This window comes from Heteronotia binoei, chromosome 3, assembly GCF_032191835.1.
Source record: "Heteronotia binoei isolate CCM8104 ecotype False Entrance Well chromosome 3, APGP_CSIRO_Hbin_v1, whole genome shotgun sequence".
NCBI classification, from domain to species: Eukaryota; Metazoa; Chordata; class Lepidosauria; order Squamata; family Gekkonidae; genus Heteronotia; species Heteronotia binoei.
The window spans coordinates 134,445,651-134,459,525 of NC_083225.1; the positions used below are offsets into that span (position 1 = coordinate 134,445,651).

Genomic DNA, 13,875 nt, shown 5'->3' on the forward strand with positions numbered 1-13,875 from the left:
TTCCTGCACTTTCTCTAGCTTTTAAATACGTAATCCTTTTTGAGATGCAGCAACCAGAACTGCATGCAGTGACATAAATGTGCCCAGAGCAGAAGTGCTCCTACGGTAGGCTATTTAAGAACATGCAATGCATTGTGGGTGCACTGCTCCCACTTCCAAGCACTTTTTTTTTTTCTATAGAACAGTGAAATCCAAATGGCAAGTCATGGAGGTGTCACCCATCACGCTGTAAGTAGTAAGAGCTCATGACAATGGAACATGACAGCTGATGGTCCATTATAAAAACATAATTCCATTTGTGGATCCCCCTGGCACAATTTATTCCTAATTATATGCAGGTATGTAGCTCTCAACACAGAGACATACATACTTCAGCAAAACTGACTGGTATATTGTTCAAAAATTCTGTCAATAGTAAAATTAGAAAAATGCTTCTATCTCTCTCTCTTTCTGCCACATTCACAGACAGCAGCTACTTTAAATGAAGGCAAGTAGGCATGAATATCTGCATCCAGAATCAAGGTCCAAGAAGGTAAAGCAACTAGCAAATACAACACTACAAATACTAATTGCATTTTTATCCTTCCTTTTCTCCTGTGTAGTGGCTCACCCCACCTCCTTTTATCCTCCTGTCCACAGCACTACTGGGTCTCATTAACAAGGTATAGGATTATGTTTCCTCCAACACATACTTTTTATGCTTTATGCCTTACCACTTTTTGAATGAAATGAGCTCTTTTCCATTCTGTGGGAACAAAGAGTACTGAGAATACTTGCCCATTGTCAGTTCAGTTCTAGGCAGAGTTGCACTAGACTTTTGTCCACCAAGATCAATTGTTTTACACTGGAATAACTCTGCATAGGATTGCACACTGTACCTAAGGTACACACACAGAAATAAATGTGCCCAATAATAACCACATGACTGGGAATCTGACAACCCAATTGAAAACAGTAAGGCTATTTCAGGTACGAATGCTAAAACAGCTAACTATTAATGTATACAATGTATATTAAGCAAGAAGGAACTTGGGAAAACAACTATTTTTTAAAAATGATATGAACAAACAAGTTTTTGACTGGAAATACTTACATCTTGGTTAGACATCTCCCAATATGGCCTTTCTCCATATGACATCACTTCCCACATGACAATCCCATAACTCCATGTATCACTTGCTGAAGAGAACTTCCTGTAGGCTATAGCTTCAGGAGCAGTCCACCTTATGGGAATTTTTCCACCCTGGAAAACATGTTGAAAAGCCCTCAGTTTGTAGAGTTCATTTTTAGGTCTAGAATTGACTAAAAAATAAATGGAGCCTTGGGCAGAAATATTAGCTTTCTCCCATGATTTCATTTAATAATAGGGCACTGCTAGAATGATATCATAATTGAGATTCAAAATCATCCAAAATGTCAATCCATTTTAGACATTTTAAGTTCCTTATCATTCATATAAGTAATGAGACTGCATCTTGTGAAATCTTTAATAACTTTCAAGTCATATCTGAAAGCTCATTAAACACAAACAGTAAGCATGCTAACTGAAGAAACAGAACACACTAATGGAGTGAAAATTATTACCATTTTCATTTACCATTTTTTTGCTTTTCTTTTAAATATTTTTCCTAAATCCCTTAATGAGCCTATCATTCCACACAAACAAGCTGTGGTTTTGCATACAGATATATGAAGTCATATTGAAATTGCTGTGAATAGAGTTATTCAAAATGTGGTATGATTTTTTTGGTTTCTTAGATAATATTGGAAAAAAAAACAGTAAAAGTTTATTCACTGAGTATATCTGCACTCTCATTAGGATTGCCAAGTCCAATTCAAGAAATATCTGGGGACTTTGGGGATGGAGCCAGGAGACACTGGGGGTGGAGTCAGGAACTAGGGTGTGACAAGCATAATTGAACTCCAAGGGAGTTCTGGCCATCACATTTAAAGGGACAGCACACCTTTTTAAATGCCTTCCTTCCATAGGAAATAATGAAGGATTAGGGCACCTTCTTTTGGGGCTCATAAAATTGGACCCCCTGGTCCAATCATTTCGAAACTTGGGGGGTATTTTGGGGAGAGGCACTAGATGCTATACTTAAAAGCTGGTGCCTCTACCTCAAAAAACAGCCCCCTCAGAGCCCTGGATACCCGCGAATCAATTCCCCATTATTCCCTATGGGAATCGTTCTCCATAGGGAATAACAGAGTGCCAAGAAGACATTTCCCTCCCACCCCCCCACTTTTTAAAGCAGGGGGAGGGCCTCCAAATCAGGGAATCCCTTGCCCTCTCTCTCTCTCTTGCACACAAACACTTACTGGGTCTGGTTCCTGCACAACTTTACTTGTTCTGAAAATGAAAGCAAAACAAAAGGAAGGGCTGTACTCTGACAAAACTGTTACTGATCCTTTCCCATGAAGCGCTTCCTGTTTCCTGCTCAGCTTTAAAGGCACACATTTTAAAAACAGACCTGTTTGCAGGTTTCTAAACCTGCCAGAGCTCTACAGGAACATGGTGACTGTGGGGGCGGGGCTTCCCCCGCCGGCCAGCTGGCTGGGGGCAGGGGAAGCTTGTAAAAATGGGGGATCCCCCACTGGGACCTGGGAAGCCTAACTCCCATGGCTGCAGAGGCACTTAGCACCCTTAGAAATACATCAGCCCCATCTATGTTTTTAGCTACTTGGACTTACTTGGACTTTCAAAAGGCTTTTGACAAGATACCTCACCAAAGAATAAAAAGCAGCTCCTACTAGAATTCCACCCCGGCTGGTACTATTTCATTTGTTCAGGGCTTTTGTGATAGTAAAAGCCCACCAGGGACTCATTTGCATATTAGGCCACACCCCCTGACACCAAGCCAGCTGGCACTGCGTTCCTGCTCAAAAACTATCTGGAACTAAAGTTGAGTAGTGTAATGAATGTGTCAACCTAGCATGCTGAAATGGTGAAAAAGGCAAACTATGCTGGAGATTATTAGGAAAGGGATTGAAAATAAAATGGCTAATGTTATAATGCCTCTGTTCAGATCTATGGTACAGTATCATTTGGAATACTGTGTGCTGTCGTGGTCACTATATCTCAAAAAGGACATTGCAGAGCTGGAAAAAGTACCAAAGAGGGCAACCAAGAAGATTACAGAGGTGGAGCACCTTCCTTATGAGGAAAGAGTGAAGAGAGTAGGATTTTTCAGTTTAGAAAAGAGATGGGAGGTTCATAAAATTATACCTGGGATGGAGAGAATTGACAAAGAGAAGTTTTTCTCTCTCTCCTGAAACACTAGAACTCGAGGGCATCCAATGAAGCTGATAGGCAGTAGATACAAGATGAACAAAAGGAAATGCTTTTTTACACAATGACTGATCACAATGTGGAATTTGCTGTCAGAGGATGTAGTGATGGCCACAGGTACAGATAGCTTTAAAAGGAGATTAGGTAGATTCATGGAGGACATGTCTACTAGCCCTGGTGACTAAAGGGAACTTCCATGTTGAGACATAGTCAGTCTCTGAATCCCAGTGCCAGGAGCAAACATCAAGGGAAGGCCTCAGCCTCTATGCCCCATTTTGGTTCCCCAGAGGAACTACTTGGCTACTGTGTGAGATAGGATGCAGGACTAGATGGACCACTGGTTCTAATTTAGCAAGGCTCTTCTTATGTTAGGTATGCACATTTTAAAATAAAAGCTATCACCTTTCCAGAAATAGGAAGATATGCAAGCAGTTTATTCTACTTGATTGTCACACATAATATGGTAGAAAGGAATTTTCAGCCTGGTTCAGGAGTGGGCAAAAATGAGCAAAGGTCTTCAGTTGTAGCTAGTGAGCATGCCATACTGAAAGTGAGCATGCCAGGTGACATTTCACAAGTGTAATCTGTTGACTAGGATCTTTTTGTGTCAGTATTTATTACAACAAATGTTACATCATCTTCTCCATAAAGATCAAGTGGGCTTTGTGAAGCATAGTACAAGTCAAGTGAGACTGTTATTGAATATAATGACAAGTATTGAAAAACTTTCTATTCCTGTGGGAGTACTTCCAGTGGGAAGGTTTCTGATACAATTAATTGATTCTAAATCTTATGAGCCCATGCAAAGCTTCATTTCATAGCCTGTAGCATTTCTCTCTATAGCAACTGTTCTCAAACTTTATTAACATATCCCCCCCCCCCTTCTCCAACATTATCTATACAAGGACCACCCTTCCCAGCTCTTCCTTCCTTCCATACCAGATATATTACACACTGTAAGCTTCATTTGAAAGTGTGTTGAGCAAGCTACATGAACTTAGGGAAACCATTTGCTTGGTTATATTGGGACTTGGGAGGCCTCCCAGTGGTTGGCCCTCCTTTTGCCCTTGCTGCTCTGAGTAGCAGGAGGAAAGGGCTAGGCAAAAATGACATTCAGTGAAGCATGACAACACATTGCCTGCCCTGCCCGTCCCTGAAAATGGGGATGAAAATATGGAAGATGGAACATTCTAGAATGCCTTTCAGGACATTGCGCTGGTGACTAAAACTGACAGTCCTCAAACAGAGAAGCTTTGTGGGAGATTACGAGAGACTGCTGAATTTGAGTTCATCCATGAATTCAAAACAATGAATTTGTTTTGTGCTGAATAGGGGCACAGGATTCTTATCTGACTATACATCTTATCTGACTAGACATACAATTTTCTGTGCCTAGGTATTTCTCTCTTGCTTTGATCAATCACATTTTGCATTGGACGTTTGCATCCTGACTCTTTTCTTTGCAACACCTCTCCCACTTTCAGACTGGGATATAAGGACTCATAGATTTCCATTTCTACTTGTATCTACTTGTGTATGAAAAGGGGTTTGAGTCTTGAAAGCTCATACCCCCCCCCCCAAAAAAAATCTTGTTGGTCTCTAAGGTGCTACTGGACTGAAATCTAGATACTCTTTCTATTGTTTTATTTGTAAATTTTGATTCCCCCCCCCTCCCTGAATAGCAAATATATTCTTTACACTTTTGTTTGTCAGTTTGTTTATGTCTTGTCTACAGGCTAACAGATTGATTGCTTGAATGAGAATCCACTTAGATGGATGCCTGTGTGAACCTCAGATAGCAGATACATGCTGACCTGGAAACTCCAGGTGAAGTAGAATGCCATGGCCTGAGTCCTTACAGGGACTGCCTCTCCCCCCCCACACAGCTCACATCTCTCCTGTGCTGTGGGAGCTGCATTGGCTTCCAGTGGAGTAACAGATTAGATTCAAGTTGCCGGTACTAACCTTAACAGCCAGGGACACATGTACCTTAAGGACTGATTCTCCAGGTATACCCCCAAGAGAGCCTTGCACTCCAGTGAACATCTACTGGTGATCTTGAACCCAAGAGACATCTGGCTGTCATTGACAACCTGATGGAATTCCCTGCCAATTTCCATCTGGGCCCTGCAGAAATTACTATCATTCTACAGGGCCTGCAAAGCAGAGATGTTCCACCAGGTATTTTGCTGAAGACAGCTAAGGTTTACATCTAGCACTCACACTTCCACTCCCACTCCTCTTGTGAGATGGCATTCCTCCTAGTCTTAATGGCATCTTGTTTTAGGAAACTTTTACTGACATTTAATTTGATTTTATCCTGTTTTTGGAATGTAATTTGTTGTGAACTGCCCTGAGCCTGACTACAGGGAAGGGCAATCAAAAATTCAAATACATACATACATACATACAAAAATAGGTGTAAAGGGGAAAAAATGAAACCATAAGCCAAAAGGTCATGAAGAGCAAGAGATACAGCTTGTAACATTTCTATTTAAAGTTTAAGTGTTTGTTTTATTTCTGAGAACATATTTCAAAATGAAAAATTGAGTAATATTCCAAGGTATTTTGTGGTCTTGCACTGTGATTAGTTCTGTCTTTAATATTTGTATTGGCCTTGTCAAATAATAAAAAAAACTAAGGACAAGAGGCAGCTCAAATAACCAAACTATAATTTAACCAAACTACAAAAGTGGTGGAAAAGTGATGCTGCACATAATGGGCAGCAGAAAATATGTATGATACTACTATGCTTCAGAGATCCCCATCCAGCCTTTTCTTTTCTGCATGTGAATTCCCTCCCTTCTCCTCTCCCCTAATCAGGGATAGCTCACCCATTAAGCAAACTAGGCAGTTGCCTAGGGCGCCAGGAGGCGGTGCCCTAGGGCCGGCACTGGCCCTAATGCTGTTGTTTCATGTATGATTTGCAAACCTAGTTAAGAGTGTGTTCAGATTTCATTTTAGAATCCTATTTGCATCCTTTATCAGGGTGAGCAATCAAACTGACTTTTTGAGGAACATGACTAGAGTAATATTGACTAAGCATGATTTTCCTGGTTAACTTTCCTTGTTTCATAGGAATATCAAAATAACCAGTGAGTAAATGAAAAAGAAAGCTAACAAAAGGAACACCTCTTCTATGAGTGGCAAAGGGCTGCTAGGTCTCCTGCTTATGGCAACAGACTTCTCAATGGCAACCATTCCTGATCACTGCTGCTCTGGGAGAAAAATAAATGAAAAACATTGCCATTGGAGTGACAATCACTTATGTGGAAAAACCTGGAAGCGACATCACACCTCTCTAGGAGTTGCTGGAAACTGTATGGTTTTACCTGGTTTTCCCCAGAAGAGATGTAATGCCATTACATTGATGGTGTCCCCCACGGCCTCACCTTCCCAAACTCTTACTGGTTGTCATCCATTGGCTGACAACCTTAGTACAGTATTTTGACAAAAGACCATCCCTTATGTTACCTCTAATTGCTAGAGGAAATTGCATTGTAAATATTCATACAGACAATTCATCTCTTGTATAAGCCATTACATGCAAAGGGACGGGAAATTCTATAACTTAATTACTTTTGTAAAAGAAAATTTTATGCAAAAAAACCCCTTTATGCTTCCGACAGAGCTATGTGAAAGGCCTGAGTCTCAATATCTGCTCATGAATAATAGAAGGACACATTTACTTCAGCACAACTCAAATACTATTTCTAGTTCTTGATTAAAGTAATAATAATAAAAAACCTCTAGCTCTGTTGGGCTTTCTAATAATATTGATAGAATTAAAATATTTATTTGACTCCATTGTATATAGAGTGCTCTATCAACAAATTAAAATAAATGCCCATTGGATCACTATATCGTGTATAGAAGAGATCTATAGAAGAGATCTCACCGTTGGGGAGGAACGGTGGCTCAGTGGTAGAGCATCTGCTTGGGAAGCAGAAGGTCCCAGGTTCAATCCCTGGCATCTCCAAAAAAGGGTCCAGGCAAATAGGTGTGAAAAACCTCAGCTTGAGACCCTGGAGAGCCGCTGCCAGTCTGAGAAGACAATACTGACTTTGATGGACCAAAGGTCTGATTCAGTATAAGGCAGCTTCATATGTTCATATGTTCATATGATCAATCAAAACTAGGTTTGCCAAGTGCAATTAAAGAAATATCTGGGGACTTTGGGGGTGGAGCCAGGAGACATTAGGGGTGGAGCCAAGATCAAGGTTGTGACAAGCATAATTGAACTCCAAAGGGAGTCCTGGCCATCACATTTAAAGGGACGGCACACCTTTTCAACGCCTTCCTTCCATAGGGGCACCTTCTTTTGGGGCTCATAGAATTGGACCCCCTGGTCCAATCGTTTTGAAACTTGGGGGATATTTTGGGTAGAGGCACTAGATGCAGTACTGAAAATGTGGTGCCTCTACCTCAAAAAACAGCCCCCCCAGAGCCCCAGATATCCGCGGATCAATTCTCTATTATTTTCTATGGGAATAAATCTCCATAGGGAATAATAGAGTTCCCAGCAGACATTTCCCTCCCCCCCTGCTTTCTGATGACCCTGAAGCAGGGGGAGGGCCTCCAAACCGGGGGATCCCCTGCCTTCACCTGGGGATTGGCAACCCTGATCAAAACTGTCATAGTCTTCAGACCGCAAGATTTGAATGAACAAGCTTTTTTCTTCATACAAAGCCATGCTGCATTTTACCTCATTGCTTAAATTTATAATGAGCTCAGGGAAATGCTAATTTTGCTTTCCTCTTGTAATGCCACAGTAATGATGCCATTCACATGCTTATGATGCAGCCTGTTTTCATCAGCTGCCACTGGAATTATTCTAGATTGCAGCTCAGAGACAAGATGTCACAGCATGCTTCAGAAGCCCCTTATCTAATGAGTGAGTGCTGATTTGTTCAGTGCAAAATATTTGTTTCAACAGGACCATCTCCTGAAATGGAACTAAAACACATACACACTGGCCCAGCAGGTTCGAAAGACGGCTCACTGTCCGCTAGGTAAATGAGAACAATAAATCATAAATCACACAAAGTGCTAGTAAGTGTAAGAGGTCAATTCCCAAAGTACTGTTCTAATATTTGCTGCCCTGACACAAGTAATAACAGAAATATTTTTAGGACCCAGGAACTCCCTTCTTCCCACTTGAAGGTTATCCTTCATTTTTTCAAGCCAAGGAAAAAATATTTTCTTTGTCAAGCATGCAGTTTCAATGACGAGTCAAGTGGATACAAAACTATGTTTATTGATAGACTGATATGCTTTCTTAAGACAGGTTCTTGAGAGTGATACAGATAGTACATTGATACAGTTCTTTTAAGGCACACTTCAAAGGGTTCCCAAAGGTGGGGACTAGGGATGCTCTCTAACACATAAACTATCATAAATGTCTACATTCTCACAATGTTATCAGTATCTTGTCCTTGCTTTCCCCCTGATGTTTCACACTCCCAACCAGGAATGCATGGGAAGGTGCGAATACTCTTTATCTTTGTTAGCTTTGTTTCTTTCGACTCTACTTCACAGCAATAAGCAGAAAAGGGGGAGGGGTAAGAATAACAGAGTCAAACTACTTCAGTCCTCCATGATACTTCACAGACCAGCTTTATGGACAGTCATTAAGCTATTAATTACCATTGAAATTTTACCATGCTTGACATTCTTTCATGTTTTTTGCCCTACAGTAGAAGCAAGAATCTATCCCTAAATTGTACTTATGCTCCCCTTTTCTGTGTACTGTAACTGTGTAAGTAGAAGGGCAGTTTGCATCTGCCACTCATGTTACCCTACTGTGAATTAGGGCTGAATTGGAACATGGGTCTCATTCACCTAGACATATAAATATATCCTTGACCACATGTTAACATCCAGTTAAAATATAATAATCCTCTTGTAATATTAAACTGTGGATTATATTTTACCACTTCTGAATTTTACTACTGCATTCTCACCACATGCTGCCCTGTGTTTGTTGACCAGGCCTTGGTCTGCAATTAGATAGCATCATGGCTACTCTAACCTCTGCCAGCTCTTCATATGTGTGTATGCATGTGCTATCAAGTTGCAGCTGATTTATGATGACCCTGTAGGGTTTTCCGGGGAAGAGGCTAATGGAGGTGGTTTATCATTGCCCTTCCCTATATAGTGATCTTCCCCCTTCCCCAGGAATTCCTCTGGATACTAGCCAGGGTTGACTTGCTTGGTTCTGAGATCTGATGGCATCAGGCTAGCTTGAGCCGTCCAGGCCAGGTCAGCTCTTCATTTACAACCATTATATTTATTAATGTTCTTGAATGATTTGAATATTATCAGCAATTGCATATCACCAAAGATTGTGTCTCCATGAACTTGTGCTTCTACAGAACTTATAGGGTCCAGACTCCAGATCAGTAGTGACAGGGATAAAGGAAGTATGAATAGTATTTAGGTGATGAAAGATACATATTGGAAGCAGGAAGGAGATAGAGCACAAATGTAGGGAGATATAACCTGTCAATGCACCTTACTTACATTCTAAGTTTCCTAATTTAATCCACTCTTACACTGAAGCTATTACTTTCTCATACTTTCCCCCCATTCGAAGTTTTGGCTTGCATAGTTTATTACGATGAGAATATTACTGAAAAGTATATATAAATTATCGGCAGAGAATTGGGCTTGGATCCCAACAATCACATCTGTTAATGAAAGGAGGGCAAATGTTTGGGGTTTTTTTGCTCCTCCTCCTAAAGACCTCAAATCTGCCACTATTGCTGAATGCCCCAGCATTTCAGGTAGAGCTGAAGCAGGAAACAAAATTCTATTCTATTATTTGTTGTTGTCTTTAGTTAATAGAAATGTATTATTGAGATCCAGCCCAAAGACTTTCAAATTTTCAATTCTGAGAAAGGATTATTAGCATTTACCGTTTGTTCTGCTTTTCAGAGTTCTCATAAGTGCAGAAGTGTCAAAAGCAGGAGGTTACTACAGCTTTGCTTACTTAGAGCCATAGCATTGGAAGGGACCTTCAGGGTCATCTAGTCCAATTCCTTGAGAGTCATTGTCCTGGCTCAGTGTCAGCAACGTGCCCACAGTTTAAATGTATACACTATCATTCTTATCTTACTGCTGTATTGGTCTGTGCCCTCCACTATTGTAAATCATTCATACTGAAGAACTGATTTGATTTACAGCACCTGAAGATCTAGTTAATACAATGCTCTTTGCTACATAGCTGCATAGGTCTCTTTTTTCAATGCCTCATAAATTCAAGCATATACTAGATCTAGAATCAAGGTATCTTCTCTCCTATAAATCATTCTCCTTGTGGTTTTCTATTGATGCATTATTCTTTGAGTACACACCATTGGACCATCATTCTCCAACTATACATCAATTTAAATCATCATCTGCGGTGGTGATAACATGATGACAATGACATATTAGTATAATATGTCATCAGCATACCTTGCTTAGGAGACATTTAGTATATTCTGTAATATATGAGGCGATACTTTAATGATGTATTGTGGAAAGTTCTAATCAGAAAATAAAGTCTGCAACATTACATCATACTATTCAGAGATAAACAGACCTCAGGGATGCATCCATCATGAAATGATTATAGTTTTCTGTGTGAAGCAATTGTCTTTTCTTTTAGAACTTGGTAGTCAGCAGTGTTAAAAATTCTTAAAACTAGGTTTATCCCAACATGGTATATTGCAGCTCCAGGAAGATGCTTTTTGTTTTGAAAATGCCCCTCCTTTCCTGTGTTCCTGTACCACAGCACCACATGTGTGACTTGATTCTGTTGAAACCAGTGGTACTCAAATGTGTTTGACTTCAGTTGGATTGCACCCAGTGTTTTATCATATGTATTTGAATATAACATCTAGGAAACCTTGCATATTGGTGTTTATTGTGCCCAGTATTTTATTTATTTGAATGAAACATTTCTGCAAAAAATGTTTCAAATATGAGGGCAGTTTCTGTATTTCCCATTACAGAATGCAGAAAAGAGGTGGAAACGCTTTGGTCTGATACCCAAAAAAGACATGTTTTTCTCCTTTTCGTTTTGATTCAAAACATCCCAAAATATGTTAAAAATGGTTATTTCCCTTATTTTTGGATGTTGTGAGCATCAGGCTACATCAGCACAAGTAGTCCATTACAGACTCACAGGGAGAAATCTGTAATGGATTTTAGTAAGGAATACTGCTCCTAGCATTCAGGCAACATGTAAATAAAATGTGTTCATCTGGCAAAATTATATCCAAATTGGTTTGACTGTTGTCCTGGGGTAAAGGCAATTGTCAGTGATGGTATTATATGGACATTTTGTCTAATAGTGCAAGTGCAATTTCTGTGGTGAAGACCTTCTGTGAGCTATAAAAGAAGCATATGTTTCTCCATTTCTACTCATTCCAGTAATACTTGATGCACTGCCTATATTAAAAAGGACTAAATTTAAAGAATCTTTTCAATGCCAAGAATTCAAAGGAGGCTTACTCATATGTTGCCTAAATTTCTGCATACAATTTCAGATAGACAAATAGAAAAAAATATTTTATAGATGTTCCTTACAGAATGCTTGCCTGCTCACACGCCAGATGGAATGTAAGATGTGGCTGCCAGATAGGAAAACTTGGTGATTTGTAGACTGTGGTCTCAAGTAAATTAAAATGAAAAACTGTGGCCTAGTAAAGGCAATTCTGTGATGGCGTGCCAAAAGACTTATTAATGTTAAGTGACGCACTTAGTCACATGTAGCTACTTTCTCTCTATCTCTTCTAAAGGACTTTTAGGGCAGGATCTGATGAGGGTGTTTGCTGCTTCCCTGTGTTACTCCCAACCCCCTGTGTAGCATCAGATACAGGGTTCAAAGCAGCATTTACTTTTGGGAGCAGCTTTTGGGTAGCACAGCAGGCTGCTTTAAGGAAGCATGAAGGTTCAGAATGCCTGCTGGGTGTGCAAAATAGTCTCATATTATTGCCTCAGGAGCATTATTCTGCCCCCCCCCACCTTTTTACAGATGAGGAACTGGAGCTGAGGATAGCAACTTATCTATATTTAAGGCTGAGCAGGATTTTAAATTCAGGCTCTCCATACTCAATACTTCTTCGCACTGGGCTAACTAAACAATCAGGTTCTGATTCCCACCCCCATCAAAATAGCTACACAGTGAAATTGCAAAGGGGAGATAAGAACTCTTGTCTCTTCCCTCTGCTCCAAGCTGGGCAGGGATGGAAGCAATGCTTCTGAGCTCCCCATTTCAAAAGGGAAAGCAAAGGGATAAAGAAAATTAACTGTGTTTCTTTTCTTTTAAAAAAAATAAAAGTACATGTAAATAAATTATGTTCCTTTTATTATTTTTATATTGTAAATTTAATGTAAATTGTAAATTTAATGTATAATATACAAAGTACCTTCTTATATATTAATTTTTTATAACAACTGGATCAATTAATTACTAAATCTTAAAATTAAATACCTATATCGTTACACCATTTTTTAAAAAAACCCTATAAATTCCTAACATATACTAATTTCTATTCTATATTATGATACAACCTTATTCTACCTCTAATTCTTATTTAATCCAAGAACAAAATTAACTACTACTATGTCTAAATGCTATTTCAAAGTAAAACTCAACTTTGACTAATTGTATCTTTTAACTACAATATCTAAATATCTACTTCCTTTGGAGCCAATAATCCCATAAATTTCTCTCCCCCCCTCCAGTTTCTTATGCTTCTCTGTCAGTGTTTTATAATATATAAAAACAACATTAATCATACTATTGAAGAAATATAACAGCTTTTATGTATAGAACCTTTTCTCAGTTTCAATAAGCAGTTCAGTATGGCTATAATTAGGAGCTCTGTGGCACCAAACAAACTGGGATCTTGTTGTACTTCTGTGGAGTATTACTGAAGGAAAGTTTTCTCTTTGAAGATTTTTTAAAGAATACAGTTGGAATGCCCAGTTTTAACATTTTTTAAAGTGCCACACCACTTTCCTCATCAAATGTCATGTAAAGCTTTCCTTGATGTATTAAAGTTAGTTTACCAGAAGTGGACTGTGTATATTTTATTTTAACTTCCTGTAACTTCTTAGTGATGGGTTTGAGTGTTTTTCTGATTTGCCTCTGTTGGCACATTGGGAAATATGTACATCTTTCCCCCTTTATAAATTGAATGTCCTTTCTCCCAAGAAATGTTCAAAATAGCTCTTCTGTCTCTTAAATCAAAGAATGTAACTGAAATACCTCTTGGCCATTTCTGTGCTTGGAACGTTGGGGGCACCAAGCCTATAAGCTTTTAAAATAGTAGGAACCGAGCCCTCTGTCATTTGACATTCCAATGTTATCCAGTGCGCTATTAATGTTATTATGCCGGAAGCATTCTCCTCTCCCTCCATAATACCCTGGAATTTCAAATTACCTTGTTCCATTTGAGAGTCCATTGGAATAGTCCTTTAACAACTGCATTTCCTTGTGTAAATGAACACAGTCATCTTGGTTAGCTATGCACAGATTGAATACAGTCTCTGCTTGTTGTGCAGTTTTGTTCAAGGCTTCAGTCACGTCC

At 39.4% G+C, this 13,875-nt stretch overlaps 1 protein-coding gene across 6 annotated transcripts in view; it reads right to left on the reverse strand.

Moving 5' to 3' along the window:
- The window catches only part of EPHA6 (EPH receptor A6), a 778,455-nt gene that overhangs the window by 15,815 nt on the left and 748,765 nt on the right, over positions 1-13,875 (reverse strand). For all 6 annotated transcript variants that reach the window (XM_060234507.1, XM_060234505.1, XM_060234502.1 and 3 more), the window contains one exon: positions 1,094-1,243. In XM_060234507.1, the coding sequence (XP_060090490.1) occupies positions 1,094-1,243 (150 nt within the window). The remainder of the gene's footprint in view (positions 1-1,093; positions 1,244-13,875) is intronic.